Here is a 26,953-nt window from a genome sequence, read left to right as displayed (position 1 = left end):
ATGGACGATGTTGTAGTAGAGAATCAGCGGTGGGGCGTGATCTCTAGGAAAACAACACCCTTGTAATGTCATTTTTAATACTATCTTTTAGATGCATAAATCACTTTGATTAATGCAATTTTCATTTCTGTTTTCGTGTTTGGTCGAAAGTTTCGGTGTATTAATCATCAAGGGGCAGCGCTTCTTCCTCAAGAGTAGGTTTCACGGTACCTTCATGTGTTTGTTATCAGTGGTCTGCTCCTCTGCAGTTGGGTGGTGATGGCATGTGGAATGGATGGAGTAAGGACACATGGACATGAGCTGAAAGACAGGGAGGGCTGGGTGGGTAAATGGCACGGAAAATGAGACTTTGTGGACAAATGACAGTGACAAGGACAATGACTGCGATCGCTCAAGCCGCAAGGTCGGGCCGAAGCCGCTCAAGGCCGAGGGTTGGAAAACAAACAGCGGCAGGCTTTCTAAAGACCCAACACAGCTGTGTCACTTTGCTTTATCCGGAAAACACAGCGGCGAGCTGCTAAGTGCTGCGAGGGGACAGAGAGTAAAATTAACATCAAAGAAAAAGATGAAACGAAGAGGGGCTGGTGCGGGTGCGAGTGGGGGTTGGGGGGTGCAGGATGGCAGAACCAATGGAAGCAACAACAAGGGAGAGGACAAGCAGTGAGAGGAGAGCATAGTGGATCGGAGAGGGAGTTGATGGGAGGCCCCCATGGGTACTGCGTGGGGGGGGCGTCTACCTGGCATGTGCACCATCCTACAGTTGCAGTTCTCCACGATGTAGCGCGTCTCGCAATCGATGCGGCACGCCGTGACGCTGTATACCTGGAAGAAGCTGGACTCCTGGGCCCTCAGTTGGCACTCACCCCATGGTGGTGGGAGGTAGGTAAGCTTCAGAGACAGACACACAGACACAGACACACATCTATGTTACATGAGTTCCCACTGGCAGGAGGAAAAAAAACTAAATCACAGCATAATTTCTTAAGCGTGTGCGTGGCAAAGGAACGCACCATGAATACAAACACGGGACAAAAGAGACAGAACCGCCACAGCCCACAATCGCCATATTTATTCAAGCCACCACATCTCTATTTTGCACATCAAATTTGCCACCTTCAGCCGCAAGCGAGGACACCTGGAGCAGAGAGATGCCTTTCGGCCAAATGCTGAGACCATTAACCTCCTGCGCTTGAATTTCACAACGATGTACGGAATCATTCATCGCTTAGCTGTGTAACAGAAGACCACATTTGATCCCTTTCTGTATGTATAAGTATGGATCAATACAAACAATCGGGGCTAACTGGCTCAATACATTTTAACCATGCCGTCTATTTTGTCTCTGAATCGCCATTGCAGCCTAGACCTCAGCGTTATTCTGAAAGCCACCCCTCACCATAGCCCCCTGTCGACAGTTCCACGTTTTTAATTCTGCCTTGGCTGACCTTGCTGCACAAATGGCCACTTTGACAACTGCTGCAGAGCTACCCAGTCTGGGTCCCGCAACAAAATGCTCTCAGCGGGAGGTGCCCAGCGAATTACAAATTCAAAGTGCGATGCAGAGTTAATTGGCCGCTTCTAAATATAGCCCCAGCTCCCACCGCACGGCGTAAAGGGGAGGATTCGACAAGCAACAGATCATCAACCAGCACGAGTTCTGAAATGCTGAAAAGAACAAAGTCTGATTTGATCCTGTACAGCGAGGAAAACCTACACGGGGACCCCAAGAGATCTCCCACCCTCCGCCTGCCGGGTGTGTTTGCCTCCTTCTGTTTCGAGCTGCGCCTCAGCTGCGGCGTGGACTTGTTGCAGCATCTTGTTTGCTGATTCTTAGGTGCCTTTTCATCTCTTCTGTTTGTTTTCGGCGTGTCATTGTTTCACAATGCTGAAGGAGCTAGTTCATTATGAGAAATATGGAACACGAAAAGTCAAGAGGATTAAAGGAAGGGCCCGGCTAAGCGATCGGTCGAGGTGGTGGTTTATCTATAGCCTCTAGCAACGATGCTATGCGGCAGACACCTGCAGAAAAGTGTGTGAGGCTTGGGGGGGCATTTTGCTGGAGGTGGCCATCGTATTCGATGGGTTCTGTCAGACATAATCCCAAGTTTTTCAGTTTTCCCCACTCTTCTGTGCTGCGGTTTACAGCAATCTCCCTCTGAAGCACGCAACAAGAAATACAGCGAATACATCTCACCACCTTGACTTCAATATCTGTCAGGGGACAAATCACCGGCAGAGGTGAGTAACAGCCATTCAGCACTTGTTGAAGGCAGATCCCAAAGGGCAGAGCCGCCAGTCGGCTTTCATAAATATGAGGGGAACTGAAATTGGATACATCCATCATGGCCTTCGAAATAACACGGGCTAATGGTGCAATTGGGTCGAATGCTCATCCTTCACAGATGCATACCGGCGCAACTGCAGTGTTCATTCTGAGCTGCACAGCAGCCGTCCAGGGGGCATGCAATCTGGCAAAACACAGGGGCCACCTCTTGTTGCTTGGGGGGAAGGCGTACTCGACTCCTTCAGAGGGGCCCAAGATTGCGCCCAGCCTTCTAGCAGGGATGCATCACGCAAGGTTGCGGCGACATCAAGGGATCCTGCTGCAACAATCCCCACGGAAACATGCCCCACCCACGTACCACCAGCAGGATGAGTTATCTCAATTACTGGTGGGATGGAAATTATGTCTGAACATGGGCAAGAAGGGATAAAAATCAGGGCGATTCATCGTGGGTGAGTGCTCCGACTAAAGCAAATAAAGAAATAACTGGGACACACATGATGGCAATGCTGGATGAGGATTAAATAAAAAAAAATGAAAAATTAAAGCATTTTCCCTGTAGGAGTCGGCCTTTCAACGTAACCTTCCTTCAGAGGGGTGCCTTGTTAATTTCTATTAGAAAAGCTCCCTGGGGGAAGTTAAAACACAAATGACAAATCGTCACCTTCAGCTGCGAAGAAGATCTATCATTTGAAAAAGAGCTCTTTCCCCTCCTCTCACTCTTTCACCATTATTTACTGTTCAGTAGTGATTTTAACAAAAATATTTAATGTGTAGGGGGGCGCGGTGGCGCAGTGGCGCAGTGGGTTGGACCGGGTCCTGCTCTTCGGTGGGTCTGGGGTTCGAGTCCTGCTTGGGGTGCTTTGCGATGGACTGGCATCCCGTCCTGGGTGTGTCCCCTCCCCCTCCGGCCTTACGCCCTGTGTTGCCGGGTTAGGCTCCGGTTTCCCGCGACCCCGTATGGGACAAGAGGTTCAGAAAGTGTGTGTGTATTTAATGTGTTTGTGAAACAGTAGCGAGGAGGTGGGAAGTAAGCACGGTTTCCATTTAGAATTTCATGAAAACAACAAGACCCTGGGGTTTATAAGCCACTGGTGCTGACCTTGAAATACATAAGTGCATCATGGTATTTTGCGTAGTTACCACAGATACCCTTTGGGTGCTGACATGGGTGCTGGATGCGGACATTACTCCTTCACCTGCTCTATTCTGCTTCCAATGAAAGGGACCCAAGGGTATGCGGGGACTGCCAGGGTGGCTGCCCGGAGGTCCGCACTGCCAGGGAACGCATTTCGGCATCACAACATCAGGGCTCACAGTTCACACGGTTCCACGGTAACTCACAGCCAGAAGCTCCATCACTGTCTAATAAAACCTGAAAAAATGCAATGTTATCAGACCGGTCCATCCATCCTTCCTTCGTCAAAAACAGCTTGTTCCGAGCGGGGTCGCGGCGAGCTGGAGCCTACACGACAACACAGGGCGTAAGGCCGGGGGGGAGAGGGGACACACCCAGGATGGGACGCCAGCCCGTCACAGGGTACCCCAAGCAGGGCTCGAACCCAAGACCTGCCACAAAGCGGGCACCGGCAAACCCGCCGTTGCGCCACGCCCCCACCCCCATCAGACTGGTGCTCCTCAGAAATTAAGGCTCCTGGCTTATGTTGCAGGTCCATTACTCTGGCCTTAACTCAAAAAGAAAGTCTGGGTTAGCTTGTATACCTGAGCAGAGATGTTTTATCTACTTTTGAAGCATTACTTCTTCATACGATTACAAAATCCAGGGACACTATTGCCTAACAGCGAGCTCAAAGGTATTACCTTTCAGCTTGTTACTGTTCTGGGCAGCAGCAGTATTACGGTTCACAATGACACGTTTTCAGCAAAACTGCAAAGCTCAGTGAGAGCTTGAACGTTGTGTTTTTAGCAACAACTACAACACCACCACAAACACTCTGCCACCTATTAGCTCATCTGAAGAGAGCTGGGAACCGCCACAATGTGAGACATAGAAAGGAAGCAGACAAGAAAAGCGCGGAGAAGTCTTGGCCCGAGTAAAACGGAGAGCCAAAAATGAATGGAAATGGAAAGGATCAGGGAGAAGATAAAATAAACAGAAAAGAGAAAGATCTTGTTAACAGCAATGGCTGCTAAAAGACACTCACCCTTTGCTCCTGGGTGGCGACGAAGGTTTGGAAGCCGGGGGCGACGCCGAAGCCAAGCTCGTGAACGAACGGCGGCTCGGCCTGGCTGTGGACCTGCACCCGAACCCCAGCTTCGAAGGCGGTCTCCTCTGTACATGGAAACAATGCGCAAACATGAAGCCCTCACAGACCTCCGGGAGATCATTGCACTCTTAGATCGGTAGCCCCAGGCAATAAGCTAACGTTGAGTTTACAGAGTGCAGCAGAAAGCAAAGGGTGAGGCGCTCCATGTTTCCTCACACGGACTGGGATTAGCGGTTCTGCCCACAACTCTGCTTTGTGCAAACGTATCACCGGCAGCTGTTGAATTCTTCATTAGTCCAATCAAGAAAAAACACCAGCTGTGTTGCTGCAAGGGGACGGATGGAGGCTTGGGCCTGTAAAAGTGGCTGGGGAAGGGAGCCTCTGCTTCGCTTTGTTGCCTTCTCCAGCTTGCTGGGTTTGAATAGCAGTGATGCATTATGGCTCTGCACAGCATCCCGCCTCTTGATTATGTGTTTGTAGCAAGACAAACAGAAGTTCATTTTCTTTCATCCATTCTGTCTATCACCTGTCTGATTACAGTCTCACACGGTGCTTGGCCACAGGACCTCCACACTCACTCTGCTCATCTTGGCAAGTTGGGAAAAAGCCAGCAAAGAAAACGATAAAGAAAACTAAATGAGCATATTCTACATGAATCACATTGCTAATTCCATGTCTGCTTCCCTATAACTTTTCCAAATCCAGTCCACAAAAAAGCCTTTCTTACTCCAAATAGCTACCCAAAGCTATATGTGATGGAGGAATCTTGGAAGTATTTGACTTCTAAATCTGCCTCAAGGCTTCAAGGAAAGACCCAGAATATTCCACAGCTCTTAGAAGTTGCTGCTTTCTATACTCTGCCTGCTCCGCTAAACCTTCAGCTCCCTCGATAGAGAAGGCTAAAAACCTCTAAATAGGAAACCAATTTGTTAAGCGCAATTGTAATCTTGTCCCAACATTTGTAAATCACCTGCTTCGGTTCGCATGGCTCAGTATGAAGGCAGTGAGCAGGCAGTGCTTAATTATACTCAACATGTCCCTGTTCACACACACCCACATGGGATGTGGCTTTTTTCGCTCTAACTCCGCATCCAGAGACAATTCCCTAATTTCGACCTTCGTTTGAAAAGGTTTGGACGGAACGGGGCGAAACGGCAACCTGCTTTTCGATGCTGGGAAAGTTGGTGGATTTGTGACCGAGATGGCGGTTAAGCTGGCCGCTTTCTCTTCCTCCATTCACTGGTGAGGAATCGGGTCATTCTGAGAGGCTGGAGTAATTCCAGGATTGCGTACCCTTGGGCTCACATTTCCCAAAGGCGGCATAAAGCCACAGAACAAAAACAGAGCTGTTAGATGTGAAATCCCTGAAACACCACCCTGCACTTCGTAAGGAAACAATGACACTGATTATTATATAAAAAAAAAAGTTTTGTAGATAATTGTCTTTACTATAGGGTTAGAATTCTGCTGAAGGTGAGATGGCACAGCCCTAAATATTAAAAAAGTATAAACTCTTTCTTATGTTTCTAATGGTTGAGTTACAATTTTTTTGAAAAAACATTTTCCAATGAGTTTTTTTTTTTTTTGCTAATTTATTGCGTTTTTTTCACTTTCTGTTTTCTGCTTGTTGAAGAGCAAAGGCAACCTGTGTTTATCCATCCTCTTGCTAGGTGTCAGTAAAATACACCCAAACAGAATACCAGCGAAGAACCACCTTCATTCATTTGGCTTTCACAGTGTTTACAACTTTCATGTTGCATTTGTGAATGTTGGTGATGAATAACAAGATGATAAATGCTGGATATGTTTATACTTCCAATCTGTCCACAATCTGTCTTGAACGGGAGTTTCTGGAGATGACATTTTTTCTGTTTTCACTTCTTTAAAATTTTTTTCAGTTTGAATTTTAATGTATCTGGAAGTTAATGAATCATTTAAATGTCTCGGAAGGCATTTTTATTTATTATAGCTTTGTCCAAGACTTTAACACAGTGTAACCTGTAAATAAATTGAGAGATGTCTTTATTATATTTGTAGTCCTCGACTTAATACATCAGTGATTTAGAACAACCTGGATTTACGACAGTGGTCCCATCAACCTTATTATATTTTTGAATCCCGATGTTCGCTTGTAACATCTCATAATAACTGCCTGCTCCACCTGCTGTACGATAACATTGGCTGGCTGTGCTGTGACAAAGAATTTGTATTTGTTATTGACTCAGTGTCTCTATCACCACTGTGTTTTATTTGAACAATGTTTTATTTTCAAAACATTTCACTTGTTATTCCATTCAAGCTTCTTTTTAGTTAAGATGTGAGTAATCTGGTGGTCCTGAAAAGAAAATGAAAAAGAAAACATTTAGAAATGAACGTGAAACTTGCACAGCTTGAAAATATATCACTGCAATGTATTAATATTGTTTTTCTATATTAGTACTGTTGAAACTTGTATAATGTGTGAAATCAGTGGAAAAACTATAACAAAGCCCTACATAGCATTCATGCTTAATCAATTATTTCTACATCCTTGTGGTTTATATAATACAGTATAAGGGGATTTGAGACTTCCGTTGAAACGGGCGGAACGCCATCATCAGCAGAAGACCATCTGTAAAAGTTTTGTTCACTATCCCTTAGTAATCAAACTGAGTTGGTGTTGGGCTTCCTGTTCCTTTTGTATTAATAAGGTGAGGAACAAGAATGCAGTTTAGGATACTTTGCGTGTGTATACCAACTGCACCTACTCTACTGAACAGGTGACTGAGAAACAAAGATAAGACTATGAAAAAGACCGCTCATGGTGTACGATACGCAACATTTAGGAGGGGGGAGAAACCACAAAACCAGAAAGTTCTACAGCAAGGGGAACATTATGTTAGATCTAATGACAATATTTGAGAAGATTTGTCCTGAACTGGAAAGGATTTGAAGCAGCTGTTTGAAAGGTTTGAAAAGATTCCCTTGCAAAAAAACAACCAAATGTTATCTTTAGCAGGGCTTTATTCATGAATCTGTAGCAGCTGATAGCAGAACAGTGTGTGAAGATGTGAAGAGGTTCTTCTGAAGTTCTCCAAAAGAAAGGGTGTTGCCCACAGTGCAGTGATATATTCTTGCAGAGGCCAGACTTTGGGGTGGCACCCTGTGGCTCTGCATTCATTTACATTTGTTTGTTCAGTTGACGCTTTTCTCCAAAGCAACTTATGATGCTAAGGTTACAATTATTTACCCATTTATATGGCGGGGTATTTCTTTACTGGAGCAATTCAGGGTAAGCTCAAGGGTCCTACAGCGAGAGGGGAGGCTCAAACCTACAACCTTTGGGTCCGAAGGCAGTCACGCTAACCGCTACAGTACCAGTTGTCCCATTCATTGGCACAAGTCTTATAAACAGTGGCCTCTTTGAAAGGCAAAACAGAATGGTTTTTTAATTTTAATTTACTTCTTTGCGAGCTCTTTCATCAGAGACGAAACGGAGAAGAAACTTGGTTGGAACCATAATGGGGCGGCCTGTTCTGTCAAAGACGTGCACAGAACGCTATAAAGAAAAGATGAGAGAGAATCAAAGTGGGATCTCTGCCTTTCATGGGTTTAAACCAGCTGCCAGCTGCTGTCCATGCGGTTCACGGGCCCCCACCACCCACCTCACCCCAGCCCCCGTCCACATTCCGAGACCGAATCGATATAAAGGTCTTTGTCCCGGAGCACATCTGCAGTTGTCGGAAGCGCTGCCCTTCTCTTTCTCTGAAATTCATCATCAGGAGTCTGGAGCTGGGTTGGACACAGACAGATGGAACACCTGGACAAATTGAAACACTTCTCTGGACCCTATATATCTGATTCCACTGTCCAGCCACATTTGCTCGTCAGGTTCGCAGACTCTGCAGTCCGTGGCCTTTCCTCTCATCCACACCTAAAAGTCTGCCAGCGCTAAGCCGGAACTCACTTCGATCCAAGCCACGCAGGGGCCATTCTCACGGCCATCCGCCCAGATTTCTGCCGGAGGCTCTGGATCAGAGAACTGAAGCGGTATCAAGCAGACTCACATATGCTATGTTGGACGCATAGCTGCACAGTGCAGAATACAGGCAATAATTCAGAGATGGTAGTATGAGCAGCCAGCACATCTTCGGTGCACTAAGGGAACTTTGCTTACACTGAAGCGATGCTACACCAAGATAACTATCTGAAATATTTTGGTTCCAATTAGTATTAATGAAGGAGATGCAAACTCACAGAATAAAAAGCAATTAAGAAGTGGAAGTAATATGTCTTCATCAGAGTGGAGGAATGATTGAAAGCGGATCTGAATAGGATGAAACATTTAAACTTCAGAGTGCACATGAGTATAATGGCACTATAAATCTTGTCGTGTTCCCTTACCCTAACTCTTACTCTAACTCTGGTATATGAATGCGTCGAATGTGTAATATTAATGAACTCTGGTCTGTTTTTGAATTGTTAAACAGCTGAAGTCTTATTCCCCTGTACGTCCTTCTCGCAGGCAGCTATTTTTGGCTTGTGTTTTTCAGCCGAAAAGGGAAAACATGACATGAATAAGTAAAAAACGCATTCCTCTTTCGGAAAAAATATTCCACTGTGGGACTCAGGCTGATGCGCAGGTCGTCTGACCCTGTCGACTTCCACAAGAATCTGTATGAGAATTCTCTCTGGTATGCCTGTCTATGTCTTTTTAAATTTTCTATTCTAGTATCCTTCGAAGGAGATGGTGGGCTCTGCTGGAGTAAAATTCACCTGTTAAGAAATATAAATGACTGAGTATAAAGTATGCAAGGGAGTGAAAATGTTTCTCGTGGAAAGATATACACGCTCTGTAAATGGCTTATTAAAAACATTTTTAAAAAAATCTGCAACAGTTATGCACTTTGCTTTCTGGCTCCTGGTTATGTAGCTCATTTCAAGGTTTGTGAGGGCATTCCGATGACTGGATCACCATATAATCAGAATGAAAACGTAGAAATGCAAGTTAGAAAATGCGTAGCAGAACAAATTGGGAACCCGAGAAGAGGCGTTACAGCAAGACAGTTCCAGAGTAAACCACGGCTGTGAAAAAAAGAAACAACAACAAGAGGAATGTGTAAGTAGCTCCTTTGATCAAACAGGCCTGAGAGCGGAGCAGTCAGAGAGACGAGAGCAGCTTCAGATCTTGTTCTCCGTTAAACTTGGCTTGACTTCACAATGCGAGGTGCGGGAACTCGCAAGGCAGGACGTGCGGAAAGTGCCAGCGAATTCCCTCCACAGGACGTTTGCTGAGATTCCACAGATGCCAAAGAATTGCTTCTGAATCAATTGCTTCAAAAAAAGCATCTTTCTTATTGTCAGAGCAAATGAACTGGAACAAGTGGTTTTGGATGCAGAGCAGCTCACGAGCTGCGATCGAGTCAGAAACCATTCTGGCTCATCACTGAAACCAGTGCATTAAGGTTGTCATGGCGCCGGGGAATGCTTCCTCCATTATGACAGAATCCAGAATCTTTATACCCCAACAGATATACAGCATTGCCTAAAGTGCGAAATTAAACTTATCTAAAAAGCTTCTACCATATGAATAGGAGGACTATTTCATTCTGCCTGACTCCTTTTATTTCAGTTGGCTTATAATTTCACCTACATGCGCAGATTTTTGACCAACAACTATTCAGGTGAAGCATCTGGCCATCATGCTGAATGGTGCAACAGCAAGGCCTGTCTTGGGTCTTGAACTGCTAACCTTCAGGTTTCAAGTCAGCACCCTTAGACAGAACACTAGTGGTGAAAAAGATCAACTTAACTTGAATCTTCAAGGGTACAGTTACTGGAAAGGTAAGAATGACCAGTTACTCTAACAGTGAGGTGTTTAAGGCTGCTACCTTCATTATGGAAGACCTCAACAGATTCAGTTACATTTAACTTTATATACAGTAACTCTACTCAACAAGGTGACACAGAGTGTCAAACAACAAACAACAGAGCACATGCAGTTCAGACAAAAGTGAGAAAAAAATAAAGACCAAATAAACAAAGAAGGCAGTTGCTCAAGAATTATACTATGAAATAAGCCATGTATGACTGAAAAAACTTCTAGGCCAAAGAAAGAAAAGTTTGGGTCCGAGTACCAGTGGCTGCCGCTGCCTCCTGGTCATCCTGGTGTATAATTGGGCCTGTGTGGGGTGTTTCTACTGTCAAGAAGTCTAGGTAGGTTGATGCAGAATTGGAGTCACTGTGGTCAGAAGCCATGATCCAGCGGTCTCGGATAACCCGATTTGGTGGGCATAAGTGTCATGGCCTTCCTAGGTGACCAGTACAGATGACATGTTCAAAACAGATGTTTTCCATACGATTTTGCAGGAACTGACAAATTCTGGTATGACTTAGCAGTGGCGTTCTTTGTCCTCAGACCCTTGGATCCATCACCCAACCTTCTGGGAGCATTTTTTTATGCCAGACACAATGCTCTCAACCAGTTGAACCCTATAGTTCTCTGGCATGTAATCTGAAAAATAACAGAAGCAGTGCCTAATAAAAGAAAGTACATTACTGGAGCCAAGATCAATCATTTAATGAGAAATTGCAGGAAACAATCAATTTCAATAAGAATTTGAGATATGTGGTAAATTATGAAGCCTAAGCCCTAGGCATTTGTGCCTCTCATTCACCTTGTCTTTCCATCGCTTTAGCTGCATCATTTCCGTTTTATGTCCAGATACTGGAATGAGCAATGCGGATGACAAATACTCATTGGTAAACCAATAATTTCTTTCCAATATCCAGCTGGCACAAAATGACATAAGGTGCAATAAAGCTGGAATTTGTTAATAGAATATGAGAACAGTACCTGAATACTGAGGGTAACATTGTTTCAAAATTAAACTGAAAATTTTCTGGATGTTGCATTAACCCCCCAAGACAACCTGAATTAAAAAAAAATTCTGTTTTAAACAATTTTAAGTTTTTAAATACAAAGCAGTTAAATACAAAGCACCGTGGTAACAGAATCAGCAACCTGGCTAGAGGCCCAAATTGTTTTTATGCAGGTTGCATTATTAGTGCAATATTACAAGTTACCAGTTTCAACCTTGTTTAAACAAAGAATTTTAGACATGCAATATTGGACTGCTAGTTTATAAAGAAGTGTGAGATGTATGTTGCTTTGCAGAAAAGCGTCTGCTAAATTAATAAATGTAAATGTAATTTAGCTGTAATATTTTTTGTAAATCCTCCAAAATATAGAGAATTAAATACAGTTACATTTATAAAATTAAATGATTGCAAATGAAATGCCTGATAACTTCACTTTGTGAATTATTTCACAAGTTATTTGTTATGTATTAGTTGAATGCAATATGTTGGTTAAAATATAAAATGGTTTATCTTGGGCACATTTTTCCTTTACATGTCCCTAAATGTATTTAATGGCAAATGTTCTCTGGCTAAGCTGATTGAGACCTCTGAGAAGTTTAAATAAGAAGAGGAAAAAAAAAACTCTTCTTTCTGTTGATGTAATGCAGCTTTGGAGAAAAGTGTCTGCTAAATTAATAAATGTAAATGTAAATTTTAAATGTACTGCAAGGTACCATCTTTGGATCTACCTGTTTCTCCCCAGACAGGCAGGTACTCATCCTGCTGTATGTCCAGCATGATCTCCAGGCCATTGCCTGTGCCCCCCTTCATAGTGGTCCGCAGGGTCTTCCCTTCCTCCGCAGCGTTGAACATGTAGCACTTCCCGTACCTGGTGAACACCTGGGACACGACAGAGAGGCAGGGTTAATGATGTTCAGGACCACATCCAGTGTTCAAACAGGACACTGTCAGTAAATTATTTCATTGTGCTTTCATTGCTTTGGTAAATCTTCAGCTAAAATACATAAGTAGAAGATATAGCTGAAATATGTGGCTTATAATGAACCAGTGGTGAAAGACTCAAGTCTGGTATAAAACAAATTTATGTAACAGGTTTCTGAAAAGAGAAGAGAACAAGCACAGGCAATGTAGTCACTTTTGCTTTTTTTCTTCTTTTTTACTGCATTAAAGATTTTAACCAGTCTTTCTGCGTAACTATGCTGAAGTTACAAAAGCAACTTTAACTGGAAAAATCTGGAACCTTTTTCAATTACACTAAATGAGAACATCCCTTTTTTTAAAAAATTTTTAATGTTTTGCTGTGTGTGCAAAAGCATTCAGTGCCTTAACTGGCAAAGTTTGACCTCAGCAGTGATTCCAGAGGTCATCAAAATGGAGAGATGCATTATAGACCCTTTATTGATTTTTCAGTGCTTGTTTTCCCGCTGAATGCTCCAACTGAGACAAATCCTATTATTTAGTGTAATAGAGCTTTAAAACAATAGTTTTCTTGAACAACCCGTTAGGCACTAGTTGGGCAAGCAAACATTTTATGGTCTGAAGAGCAATTTCAATGTCCCAAAGCTCAGGTTTCACATAGATTTTCTTTAAGAAACCCTAATAAGCCTTCAGCACTCACAACGTGACTTTTAATGAAGTCTAGGTTGCCACGACTACAGTGCATAGAAAACTATTGTTGTTCCATTGCATTAAATGATAAAATATTGCGTAAATATGTACGAAGGTTAGGCTCCCCCCTTTTGCTAACTTTAACAAACAATTTCACATGCAAAAGCTTCCTCTCTTGATTTACCGCAGCCGGCAGGTACAGTCCGTGTCTAATTAAACCGCGTGGTTCCTTGGCTGCAAGGGAGAGGTGTCAGGGACATGCTTTTTCAGTTATGGAAATTATCCGCTGACTAATTGAACAGATGTTGACAGTTGTTTCAAAGGCCCAGGTTCAGATGAACCTGTGCTACCGTTCCTGTCGGAAGGCGAGCAATAAATGACAGTGTGTGTTAGCCAACGGAAAACAAACACATGGTAGGCTGGAACCCATGAATGACATCAAAGTCCTTTCCAAGTGGAGCCCATACTGTTGGAAAACTGTTGTAACACACATAACTCACGCCAGCAGTCTGCATTTCTCTCGTACAGCTACACGGGGATAAACAAACACACACACACACACACACACTGTCTGAAGCCGCTTGTCCCAGGCGGGGTCACGGAGAACCGGAGCCTAACCCGGCAACACAGGGCACGAGGCTGGAGGGGGAGGGGACACATTCAGGATGGGATGCCAGTCTGCCATAAGGCACCCCAAGCATAACTCGAACCCCAGACCCACCAGAGAGCAGAACTTGGCCAAGCCTGCTGGGCCACTGTGCCACTGCACCCCCCTGGGGATAAACAGAAAAATTAAACTTTCCAGAGCTCCCTTTTAAAAAGAATGTCCAAGATTGCATGAATACATCCTCAGTTTATAGGGACAAAATGATCATTTTAATCAAGGAACTATTATAGCTTTAACATGAACGGCAGGGACTGCGTGCAGCCACATGCCTTGATCATCTGACAGAGCAAAGTGTGTGTTTAAAATTCAGAATTACACGTGTCTTGAGTCATGTTAAAAAACCCAACCCAAGGACATAAGTAGATTGAAACATTGTCTACCCACAATGAAACCCCTGAAGAATGACAGCATGAGGGCTGCTTTACACACTCCTGTGAAGCCATCAATCCACTCATCCATCCAATATCAATAACTACTTGCCCTTTGCAGGTTCTTGGTGATCCAGAGCCTATCCTGAAAATACAGGACATGAGGCAGGCTACACCCTAGATGGGACACCATGGCACACATACACATACAATGAGAAGCACCAACACTACCTGCTGAGTGACTGTGTCAACCTGATTTTCATTGATAACTTTAACCATATTTTTTAAAATAATTTACACATCATATTTCTGAGATGGCTGAAATGTTTCAGGGAAATTACTTGTCTATGAATATTTACCAAAGACACAAATTAAAAATAAAAAAAAAAAATTTATTGCTTTCTCGCTTCCTGGCAGATGGAGTAACCTGTTGTTCCCTTTTGCACTTTTCATCCAGCCTCATATGTCCAAAGCCCAGTGTGGGCATGCTATATAAAAATAAAATTAAATAAATAAACTAAAAAAGTAAAACAGCACTGACTGAATCACATTTGTTTGTATAAATATGTGTATCTTGGCAAAAAGAAAAATTAATGCAGTGCTATCTGGAGACTGAAAAGTTCACACAGTAAGGCAAAACAAAGGGAATTAAGCGCAATGGGCATTAAAGTCTTAAAGAGGCTCTCTTTGTAATCTCACCTTCCTAATTTCACACTAAATTAATCTCTCCTCTGAGATGGAGTTCAATTACAGTAGTCCATATATAACAGGCCTCCACTATACTGTATGTAAAATAAATCTTTCTTATTAATTAAACACGATTTCCCTCTGCGGAACAGGTGGCTAGAATAGCAATGTCATATTCTAAATAACACTGGGAGTGTGAACTATTCTCAAGTCAAAAGAATCACACATGGTACAACTTAAAAGTCTGAATAGAAATGCTTGAAAGCATAACTGCTTGAGCCAAAAGCACAGTAAACGGGTGGTTCAGAAGTGAAAGATTTCAGGGACCCAGCAGTTGTTTCTCCAACACTCAGCACTTGGAGGAAGCAGGGATGTGCTTGTGTGGTTCCCACGGACCAGCATGGAGGTGGGAGCATCATTTCATGGGGTTGCTTTTCTGGTCACAGCCATCTCAACCGGTATGCACACGTACTGCTTCAGCAGGATCATGACCAGCTGGTAGTTCATTAACAAAAACAACGATCCAAAACACACCTCAAAGTTATTTAAGAACTATCAGTTGTAGAAGGAAAGTGAAGAGCAACTCAGACTAAACTGGGATCCAAGACCTGAATAATTACAAGATGAAAAAAGATAAAAACAGGTTTCAGCAAGTACACTCAAATTTTTGAGTGGTACTGCAGATTGACAACTTCATTCATTAATAAATGGGCTTGACTCAACCTCAGCTCATGTTAGGTTTTGGCTCAGAGTGGGATTTTTGTTTCTTTTTTAACATATCATTGCTGAGATTGGGACCCATTCCTCCCGCAGTCTCATAAGTACTTTCATCACCCGGAGAGAACATTCACGGCCAAGGAAAATGAATGCCATCTTCATCTCTGCTGTGCTATTGTTGGAACAGTTAGTCTGTAAAACCTTTTGTCCTGAACTTATTATTTTGTTCTTTGATACTGATGGTCTAACGATTTGACATCGTGGCTCTTTTCATTCTTTATTTAATGCTAAAGTTGGTGGGAATCCATAAACTGATTTTCTTTATAATAAGACCTATATACTTTCTTTTGGAATAGTGGAATTAGCTCCAGATCGATGCTTCCTCCAGTGCACACGACACCTACCTGTCGACTGCTAACAGCAGCCGCATCACCAGTCAAGCGGGAATACTGGTGTTGTGTGATTTATAGATTATTCATGATCTATTTTCAGAGCCGCTGCGATGCTGTGAAATTAGTCGGGAATTATGGTTATAATTTTCACAGTTTAGTGTTACAAGAGCATGCCCAAATGAAATATTATACCATAGAACCAATACTTGATTTTGACATGAACTAAAAGCATTTTAACCCCTCTTATTTATCATAAGCACATCTGCAGCTCCCACGAGATCCCATCTGCAGGCAATACTGCTGTGGGATGTACCATCTAACCAACCATTATCCACTACTAATGATCTGGTCAGAACTGATGTTTCTGAAAGCCAGTTTTGGGAATCATGGGGTGTGAGGCAAGCTGCACCCTGGGCCAGTCTATTTCACAATGCTGACATACACACAAATGCACATTTTCACTCCCTCAGTCACACACGACGTCTCACAAAGGGGGGTTTAACAATCCGCTTACATTTATACATTAGCAGATGTTTTTTTTTCCCAGAGTGATGTACATCTCATCTCACTTGACCCTCACGTCTTTGCATTGTGTGTAGATATACATATAATACTGGGGGGACCTATAAACACCACCCAGACAGAAGTGGGACTTGAATCCAACCTTAAACCCTGGAGCTACTGAGCCACTGTCCCATTTTGCAACAAACTGTTTAGAATTAAGCTTATTAAAAAAAAAATCCAGACGCATAAAGAACATGTCAAAATGTTACTTTGTTCTCCTACTGTAATTAGTGGTGACAGGCACCTCTAAGACATCTTCTCTGACAGATAACATTCATTTGCATTTCTAGCATATGGAAAAAAAGGCTGGAAGACCTTGTTAGCAAAGATATATCAAAGGTGGTGCATGACTAACATTAAGGTCTTTTTTTTTTAACCGTATACTGTATAAGTACCCAGTTCCCTTCAAATTTATTTATTTGTTTATTTATTTATTTTTAAAACAAGATGTCTCCCAGTGGGACAATGGATTCATCATAACTTGGAAAAGTTCTCTGTTTTTTCTATCTTTACATATTTATTATATACATGCGTATATATTGTAGTGCGCAGGCCCACCGCATGCGGTTCTTATCGCGGCGTGCCTATTGGCTCTCGGCCCCGCGTGCCGACAGATGGAGAAATTATCTTCCAGAACTGCCGCTGCTATCGCTCCTTTCTTCTGCCTTCCCTGCCTGTTTATCGCGGCCCGTCTGTGTCTGCGTGCTGTCTTGTTTTTCAACATGAAAGAACCCTGAAGTGCGTGCTGCACCCGAGTGGCCTCCCTCTCTCCCCCTCACTCTCTCTCCACCTGCTCCGACGTTCCGCTGAGGGGGTAGGTAAATCTGTGAGGAGAGCCCCCCAAACTGAGGGCGAAAGCACAGTCATAACTTTCCCCAGATGCTACAAACGCCCCCTCCATTAACACTTTTTTATTTCCTGTTTATTTTCTCATCCTCACCATGTTCCGCCCACGCGTGCATTTCATAGTCAGGTCAGGAGTTTATTTCTCTGGATCCATGTGGATTAGGGAATCTAAACTGCCTGTTGTATGTGTGTATGCGTACGTGTGTGCTAGTGTGTGTGAACGAACGAGTCTGTGATTGCCCTGCAATGGACCGGTGTCCTGTCCAGGGCATACCATGCCTTATACCCTATACTTTCAGAATAGCCTCTGGATCACTGCATCCCTGCACTGGACAAGCAAGTAATGACGGGGACAACTGGTTGTGTCGAGGCAAGAGCTACTGCCTTCGGGCCCATAGGTCACAGGTTCAATTACTACCTCTGGCCATAGCACCCTTGAGCGAGGTACTTACCCTAAATTGCTCCAGTACAATTACCCAGCTGTACAAATGAGTAAATAATTGTAGGTACCTTAAAATTGTAAGTTGCTTTGGAGAAAAGCGTCAGAAAAACGTAAATGGATATTTTTCTACCCATTACATAAACAATCTGGATCAAAAGAATTCAGAACAACAAGTTTTAATCCTTATATCATTTACATCTTTCGGCCAATCTCATATATTGGGTCGGCCTACCGCAATATTAGAGCCGCCGGCACGGTCACCATTTTCATACAGATTGCCATAGGGGAGGGAAAAGATTTGGCTGGTCAGTAAGCACATTTAATGTCAAACTTGCTTTTCTCCACAGCTCAATATTCCATAATGAAGGTGACCTCAGCTCTGCCAAAGTACCGCAGTGATGCATAACTCCAATCAGCTTCTTTACATCTTTCCAATACAGTAGACGGCCAGACGTAGGATTAATGCTTTGTACATCTGAAAATCTTTACTTTGACACGTCGTGGTCGCTTGTCAACCGTTAATTTGGTTACGGAGTGTGGAAAGTGAGCAAGTTTTTATGGATCCTGCCGGCAAGTATTGGCACCTTTAGATGAAGAATCACTAGGCTAGTCAAAGGCACACTTGATTTGCATTCGACTACGGTAAGCAGCCAGAACGCTACCCGAAATGGCCTTGGGAAGAGACCGGCAACCTGACATTTTAGACTCACAGCAGCTGTTAATCACAGATGAACTGCTGACCGTGGAAGACGTTTGCGATACAGTCCCTGTGAAGTTGCTCTGAAAGAGAGAGGTAATGCATGAGGAATATGAAAATTAAACGAGTTCAGCTACTAATTACGCGATTTGCTAATTTTCTGAAAATTAAAGAAAGAAAGGTACGGCGTCACACAGAGTCACTCTAATTTAGGTACCGTTAAAGGTTGGTGTATTTACAAACGCACATAGTCTACCCACCCATCCGTTATCGATCACTTCTTGTTCAGTGCAGGATCATGGTTGTCCAGAGTCTATCCCAGAAACTCAAGGCGTGAGGCAGGGAACGCCTTTGGCAGGCAGCGATATATTGCACACACATATAAACACTATCTCGAACAGTCGGAGAAAACCAGAGCGCCTGAAGGAAACCCACCTGAACACAAGGAGAACGGAAAAAACTCCGCATAGGCAGAAGTAGTAGTACTTACTGCATCACCGTGCTGCCAGTGTTGATAGAGATTCGTTATTAGGTAGATAACAAGCTGTTAATAGTCTCCGGTCCTCTTGAGGTGTGTCTAGGCATCAGTGTGGGGAATAAAGGAAATACGATCAAATTTATAACACTGTGTGGTAAGTTAAGGTAAAGGTGCCTTAGTGAGTGTGAGTGTGTGTGTGTATGGGTAAGCGTTAGCACACAGCTGAAAATAAAATAATGTGCCGAGACTTAAGCGCTCATTTTTCAGTGTATATTTTGTATGCGCATTTTCCTTGCGGGTGTCAGCGCACGCGATAAGCTGTAAGGTTAACCTCGGTACATAACATATTACTGAACCGAGGCTGATGTGTGGCACGGTCATTCTAACCTCGGGGGCCTCACCTATTTGCTACATGTTGAGGGAATTTGTTCGCGCTGGGGATGCTAATACGTGGTTAAACGTATATCCAGCTGGAACATATGCTGTGCAGCTCTTCCAGGTTCTGACGCTCTGCTGTAATGAATAGATACTGAGCTGGTAATGAATGGGTAATGATCTGTATTATTTATTTCTGTCTAACATTTAATATCCACTACCAGGCGCCGCTTATCACGACGTGCAAACAGAAGGAGGAGGCCGCTTCCCGACCGACTTTCGGAAAAGTTTGCAGCTGCATTTGAACTAGTAATTGAGTAAACTGAGCTCCGTCGCGTTATCAAATTTCATAGAGTAGGCCAGGGTATTTAGCTCATGTGAAATTTGCATGATTATTCCACTACGGTGGCATTATCTCCGAAAACCATTTCCACGGCGACATGCACAGGCTGGCCCAGAGAAAAACGGCGACGCGGTGGCGTGCCGGGTCTGCGTTTTCCCGCCACGCAGCGGGTGCGCGAGCCACCCTGGGTGGGCGATGAATAATTGAGCGGACTCAGACGCGCGACTACCTGGCGAAGCGGCACCCGTTAATCCCGAAGCGGAGATGCACGCGAACTTCGAAAAACGACTCGTGTTTGCGTCTTGGGATCACTAGGAACCCCAGCTGGGTGAGACGAAAAAGCTCTAACCGTCTTCTCCTTTCAATTCAAACCGAAGAACTCGGATACAATTCAGGATTCCAGTTTAGGCGATTTTACACCGCCGCCGCCTTTATAGTACATCCCTCGCAGGGTAACCGCTGCAGGCTGCTGGCGCAGTATTAATCTCCTTTCTTAAACAAAAAAAGGAGTTGGGCGATTAATGAGGAACAGAAATGGCTATGAATGTCACGGTTTACTGGCACAAGGGATATACTGACATTGTCTGTGCCCGCAGAATATCTCAAGCTTAATGGCATTTAAATAAGAGGAGTGGCGATGTTGCTGTCACCTCTGTGTCGAGGGCCTATCGGTCACACGCTGCCAATGGGCTGCCGCTCACGTATCTCTTTCCAGTCCCTCTTTCCAGTACCGGTGGCGCTCTAGAGCGGGAGACTCCAGCTGCAAACATCATCTCTTCTGGCATCTGAATGTGACACAACGGCATCCTTCATAGTTGGATTTCTTTTGTCTGCATCTGCCACCATGTCTTCAAAGCGTCTCGCAGAAGTCCTGGAGAGCTTATTTCATGTCCTCACCCACTGATGGACTCGTGACAGCAAATCACGTCAGGAAGTAATCCTGGGAGCGGCTTGGCTAAGGCTGAGAGTTTTTCTGGAACGCAGTGATGGCGGCACCTATTTTACATGACAAAACCCCAGCCAAGGACCGCTCCACAGAATGCAGGAGGGGGTCTTTGAGGCATTGGCACGACAGCATGTGCGCACCTGTCGCTTATTGCCGATCACGTCTTTCAAAATCCTCACCCTTTGCTCCCCATCGCTGCAGGTTGGAAAAGTGCACCGCACGCTGTGCATCCCCACATTCACAAACCATCTCAGGGACACATGACCTCATGCTGTTCTGTTTGGGCTCAGGATTCAATAGATGGTCTTTCAATACATCCAAAGCCTTTTCCAGCTACAGAGAAAGTGTCAGAATAGAAAGATTGAGTGGAGATCATCGAAATATTTGCCCAGTTGGGGAAGCAGGAAGCAGTCCAGCCTTTCAACTTCGCCTATTCGGTTTTCATACACATTTATCCAATATCAAGAAACCAATTTATGCACAGGCGATACATTTCTCTGGAAATTTATGAGGTGGTTCAGAAGTGGAAGAGGAACAGAAGTTAAGCGGTGAAATTCAATAAAGTCAATTAGTCAGAGAACCTTCCTGCAAATGGAGTTTTTTAACAGAGTGCTGGAGTAGATGCACAGGAGGATGGTCTTGCATGAGCACAGTGAACTGTGTGTCTGATGTGTCTTCGTGGTTAGTTTTTTGCCCCCCCCCCCAACCCGCCGCCCCATCCCCAAGGGCTCCTATTCCCACAACAAAACAGGCAAATTCTGTCAAGAGAACAAAGTCACCACTGAAAGTCAAGAAACAACTGGCAGAAGAAAAAACCTTGAAACTCCTTAAGATTAAAAACATTCCTTGTTGAAGGAAATCAATCACGAAATGAAAAATTAAACAACGGAAACTGGTATTTAAGGAGGTTGTAGCCACAATTGTTTGTGGCTTTAATTTGTACCCCTTTGCGTGCATTAGTGCCACTAACAGGAAGCGTTTTCTGTAGCGCAGCGGCTCGCCGGAGCACCAAGAGGTATAAAAACCCTGAGTCATGTTTGAAGGGCAGGCCTAAGAAATGAGCCAGGGTGAATATAACTCCGCACCGTGGTGCAGAGCTTTGCGGTGCAGCCTGAGACACGCTTATCAGACCACAATGTGGTAATCGAAATCACAATAAGGGAAAGAATAAGGTGCCGTTGTGCACAGATCACAGACTTAATGAAGTCTACTCTCTGGAGTGTAATTACTGCAACATTTAAGAAAAAAAGAAGCCTCTTATCAGGAAAAGCATATCTGGGATTTTTTTTTTCCCCTATGAAATAGTTTGAGGCAGTAATGAAGCTGATACTACTTCCCCCATTCATCGGTGTGTCTCTGTTTCGCACTGTCGAAGGTATTAGCACCTTTTGATGTGCGTTTCCAAGAAAAAAGCAAATCAAGACTTGCGAAATAGAGTGCTTACAGATACGACTGTTCATATATGCGAGGTGCTTCTGAAAATGCATGACTTGAGCCCCATGCTATAATTCTGCAGCCATGCTTTGCAGATCCATACACTTCCATTTAAATTTGCTATTCAAGTCAGTTCAAAGTGTCACATATAAGAATGCAGGACCTGAACTTCTGCCAAGCTGGACGTGTTATTAACATTCCACGCGTATGTTTTACGACCCATCCATGCCAGCAGGTGGCATGGTGATAAAAGGACTGAAACGGTGCCCAAAAGGTTATGGGTTCCAATCCCAGAAAGGGTTCTTCTGCCATTCCGTCCAGAGTTGCTGAACAGTAAAATACCCAGCTGTCCACATGACACATGACTTAGCCTGCATAATACACGTGTGCCAAAACAGTTTCTGGTGTTCTGCCAAGGTAACAATGTACTACATTTACCATGTGAAACACTGCTCTGATTATATACACTGCTGGTTTAAAGACACAGCTAAGGTGCGTTCTGACATGAGGCACCGCGGCACATGTGACAGGACCAGAGGCTGAGGCACTCCGATATTTAGGGAACCGCAACACCTGCTCCTGCTGCACTCCTTCCAGAAGCAAACATTGCTTTTAAGCTCTGACGCAGCCTAAAATCTGGAGGCAGCCATAACATGTAGTGAAAATTGACCCGAAACACACGTACACTAGGCAGGAAAACAGACAATTAAATGAAGAAATATTATATGAATGAATAAATAAATAAATAAATAAATAAATAAATAAACAAACAAACATCCTCTGAAATCACGGGAAATGATATTAAAAAATATGTGGTAGGATGTGCTGATAAGCCAAGCTGAAGGCTGTATCGCGCCGCATCAATCTGCCTGCTGTTTTCTGGGCCCTGGAGGATCCGGTGGGCGGTCTAAACGGCTCCCGTGCGCCCAATCAAGGAACCTGAATATATCTCATTAGGAGACACCAAAGGAGTCAGGGCCCAGGGCACAGTTTTGCCCCATCCTTCACATCCGCTGTCATTCCAAGCATGACGTGGGCTCTTAATAAGCCTAGGAGCTCCTGGCAGTCGGTGCAAATGGGTGAAGGGGGGAGGCATGTCAAGCAATGGTTTTTATTTTTCGCAAAGAGCTGTCCGCCTGTCGTGAGCACCAGCTATCCGTGCATCCAAGTGGGAGGGTGATCTCGCACCCCTTGTCTTCATTTCCCCATGAGCTCTTTGAGATCTTGGACTTCACCCTTAATCCATCCAAACTGTCAGCATCTAATGAGTGTGGAGACCAAGATGGGATGAAGAACAGCACCCCGTAGTCCCACAACAGCACCCCACCTACTCATTCACTCAGATTTGAACTGGTAAAGATGTACAATGCCAGCAGCGTAGTACTTCACCACTCTTTGCCCTTGTACTGTGTCACAACGTCTAAGTGACTTGGCTTTGTTATGACTGCCAATAAAATAAATGCAATACAATGTAATGTAACATTTGCAGAGATCAGGGTGGATACCATGCTGGCTGGACTTCCCAGATCTAACTAACAAAAATGTTATTTATAGACCTATTGCAAAAGTCAATGCATGTGGAATGCATTAGCTAGAGAAAGTAATAATAATAATAATAAACACTGACATCGCCTTACACATAATAGCTGAGGTCTCAGATACAGTAAATATACAGAAAATACAGGCAAATCACACCGTTGTCATCCAGTCTGTACATCTATGGTACCCTTTTATTCATAACAATGAAATGGGTGTTCAGCATAGAATCGGTAGGAAGGAGGTGTTTAGGCTTGGAGCTTGAATCCATCCAAAGATGCTATTAATAATCCCTATTTTACCCTGCTGGGTCTATGTCTATAGGACTGAAGTGTAACATAACACTGAACTGAAATTACCTCATAAATCCAACCAGCCAATACGTAAACATTCAAATCAGAAGCTGTCAATAACCGTAATACTTTGTTTCCAGAAAATTATGATTATTTTCTTGGGCAGGGCTGCTTGAGATCCCGCACATTGACTGCTGCAATGTTGGCATGCTGCAACACACCGATAAAGTTTATCGAGCCCTGGAAGATAATCCCCGCCCCGACTCGGCCTGACAGAAAAGCTGATTCAACAACATCGTTGACACCAGCTCCTTGGAGAGGGCCCGCCAATGCCCATTGCGATTTTGTGGGAAGATCGCTGTCACGCGCCGCTCTGCCCCCACGTCCCGCCCATTGGCTCACCGAAACGTAACAGAGGAAATTCGGCGTGAAGCGAGACAATTAAAATAATTGCCGTTTTCAAATGTCAGCTGCGACTGTGATCGCACCGTAACGCGGCAATCCGAGGACGTGCAAATGAAATGATTGAAAACGACACACTCGTTTCATCACGGAAAAGGGTAACGAGGTACTCAAACACAGAAGCGTTTATGAGTAGTAGCTAGAGAGATGCACGGGGCTGATGGACAGCGTGCATCCAGATGGGAGGATAGTCGCCTCTTCCGTTTAGCAATTAATGAACTGAGGAGGCCAAAGTAATGAGGACAATCAGGGAAAAGTCATAACACCCATACTAACAGATGGACACCTGTTCCCACGATACCAAGTCCAAACCATACAACACTTCCAGCGTTCCAAAGCTTTGCACTGGCGTGAAATTCATTTTTTTTTTAAAGAAAAAACATACCTACAACAATAAAACTTTGTCTAAGCCTATGCTTGATTTGGACTAAAACTAAAATTAGAGTTATGATGGTTCTGAAATATACATTTCCTTAGCTGACACCTTTCTTCAGTGTGACTTACAATGTGTTGTTTGTATACTGTGCGACTCAAAATGAGGTATACTAGGTTATTTAAAATGATTTATCTATTCTCTCTACATAGATTTTTGTTTCTGTATCAATGCAGGGTAAGTACTTTGGCAGTCAAATTCAAAGAGAAAGGCTTGCTACTCGATGAATCGACACAATCGCCTCACTTTCAAGTATTAGCTGGTTGGTGGAAGACCGGACGCTTTTCAGGACAGCTATTCACAGAGTCACCGTGAGTCGACATCGACTTGACGGCACCGAACAACAGCAACAACACTGAAGCAGTGCACAGCAGCAGTAGTGGGATTCAAACTACTGGCCATCAAAGGCGATGATGTTAATAACTGTGCAACCTGCAACACTCAATAAGACAATAAGTCTAGTCAGTCCTGAAGAAAAAAGGTACAATTCTGTGAATCAGGCCCTCGGTGTACATGAATATTTCAATTAACAACTGGATTGCGGCATTTTCCACTCCTACGGGATCAGTCAGTCTCACAAAAACCACACGGCAAATTCTCCACCTTTTATTACGTGCCGGTCCGTAGGCATATCAAAGGGATCATAATCACAAGCAGATGGATTAGCGTGGCTTGTCTAATAATACTCATTATGTCACCTTTAAGTGTATGCAAATGATGCAGAATGGCTGCTTTGGGGACTTCCACTGCAGCTGCAGTTGAATCAGGGTGAATGGTATGTACTTTAACAGAAAGAATCAGAGAGCAATAAATGACACACTGGGGGCACCCAGGAACCAAGACTTGATTCAGTATGGGTTCGCATCATGAATAATGGGGCGGGAGAAATGTTGAAGAGGCTGAAGCAAACTTGCTCATTTATAATTAACCTTCTAACACTTTTAGAGCTTTGGAAATCCTGCCAAGCCCTCTAGAGTTGGACATGCTCTACGCTCTTCATTATGAATGAACAATGGAAGGCTCACCTGGGCCCTAATGCACTCGCAATGCAAAAACGTCAGGAGAGCATTGGGAGGTAACATCGGACAGGTGAAAGGGCAGCTGTTGTTTGGCACATGTCTTTCCCATCACTTCCCAGCAATCTCATCTCATCTCCCATTACATGGTATCCCCATGCCTGGTTTTCCTCTTATTTGGTTAAACATTTTTAATGACACATCATTAATTGCTCTGCATTTTCATTTGTCTAGCCTGTGGCATCCAGTCCTGTCCCCAAACATTCGACTGATCCCGATAAACCAAGACTGCACTTCAGAACTGTGCCAAGCGGCGATATGAGAGAGACAGACTCACTGCATTGTGGAACCTCATACCTGCACTCTCAGCTGTGGTCTGACACTGTATGGTCTCACTTGCATACTCCCAAGTTTGTTCTTGCGTCGTTTGTGTTGCACCATTTTGCTTTAATTATCTAATTACTGATTTATATAAAAATATAGTGTATTGCCTTCATCTTCCTCAAGCCAGCCCATGCACACAATCAGGATAAGTTTGCTTGGAATTCACCCCGAAGTAGTAAATCCTTGAAATAAATATTTTTTAACAATGTATTATAGATCATGCTATTAATTTTCAATATTTTACTATTTTTTTTAAGGGTTAAACAAATCTTAATGTATGATATTAAATCTTTTTTAGGTGCACTTTAGGATGAACTTGGGATGGAATTTGGACAAACTGGAATTTTTCCTCATTAGAAGCAATGAATTAAGTAATTTCCTTAAGCATATTTTTTAACATTTTGTGTGTTTTCAGGACCAAAATAAAATTTCTTAATGCGGGACATGCATATTACAATGCACTTCTTTCCGCGTATGGTCATTTGGTGTAGCCTCTACGAAGCAAATGCATTGTCTACATTGTTCTCATGGATTCCACTGCAGTTTGAAGTTACGTGTGAGCAGGTCAAACAGAAGGACCTGCAAAACTTTTTTAAGAATATTTTGTATTCTTACAACAGAAGAAACAATGGTGGATTTCACTTTGGAATTGTGAATACTGGATGACTGTGAAAAGGGAAAAAGTACGCTATCTAAGAAGGGTGGTGATGAATACAGTGTTTATATTCACTGGATACTCATTAGTCATCAGAACAGAGCTGCAGGAACTTCATGCTAATGTTATAGAGTATAGATGTGTGCTCATATGTGATTAATGTGTACTGCATTGTTAGACTCAGGAAAACGTATTGCTTTTCCTATAACATGCACAAACGTTGTAAATCTAATCGCG

The 26,953-nt window shown here is 43.6% G+C and overlaps 1 protein-coding gene across 3 annotated transcripts in view; it reads right to left on the bottom strand.

Annotated features, from left to right (window-relative positions):
- Nucleotides 1-26,953, bottom strand: part of asic2 (acid-sensing (proton-gated) ion channel 2) — a 216,816-nt gene that overhangs the window by 10,363 nt on the left and 179,500 nt on the right. For all 3 annotated transcript variants that reach the window (XM_018757223.2, XM_018757222.2, XM_029254020.1), the window contains exons 2-4: nt 12,102-12,252; nt 4,450-4,577; nt 738-888 (exon numbers count right to left, since the gene is read on the bottom strand). In XM_018757223.2, coding sequence (XP_018612739.1) covers nt 738-888; nt 4,450-4,577; nt 12,102-12,252 — 430 coding nt within the window. The remainder of the gene's footprint in view (nt 1-737; nt 889-4,449; nt 4,578-12,101; nt 12,253-26,953) is intronic.

Source organism: Scleropages formosus, chromosome 8 (assembly GCF_900964775.1).
Source record: "Scleropages formosus chromosome 8, fSclFor1.1, whole genome shotgun sequence".
In the NCBI taxonomy this organism is placed as follows: Eukaryota; Metazoa; Chordata; class Actinopteri; order Osteoglossiformes; family Osteoglossidae; genus Scleropages; species Scleropages formosus.
This window is presented reverse-complemented; position numbering and strand designations above follow the sequence as displayed.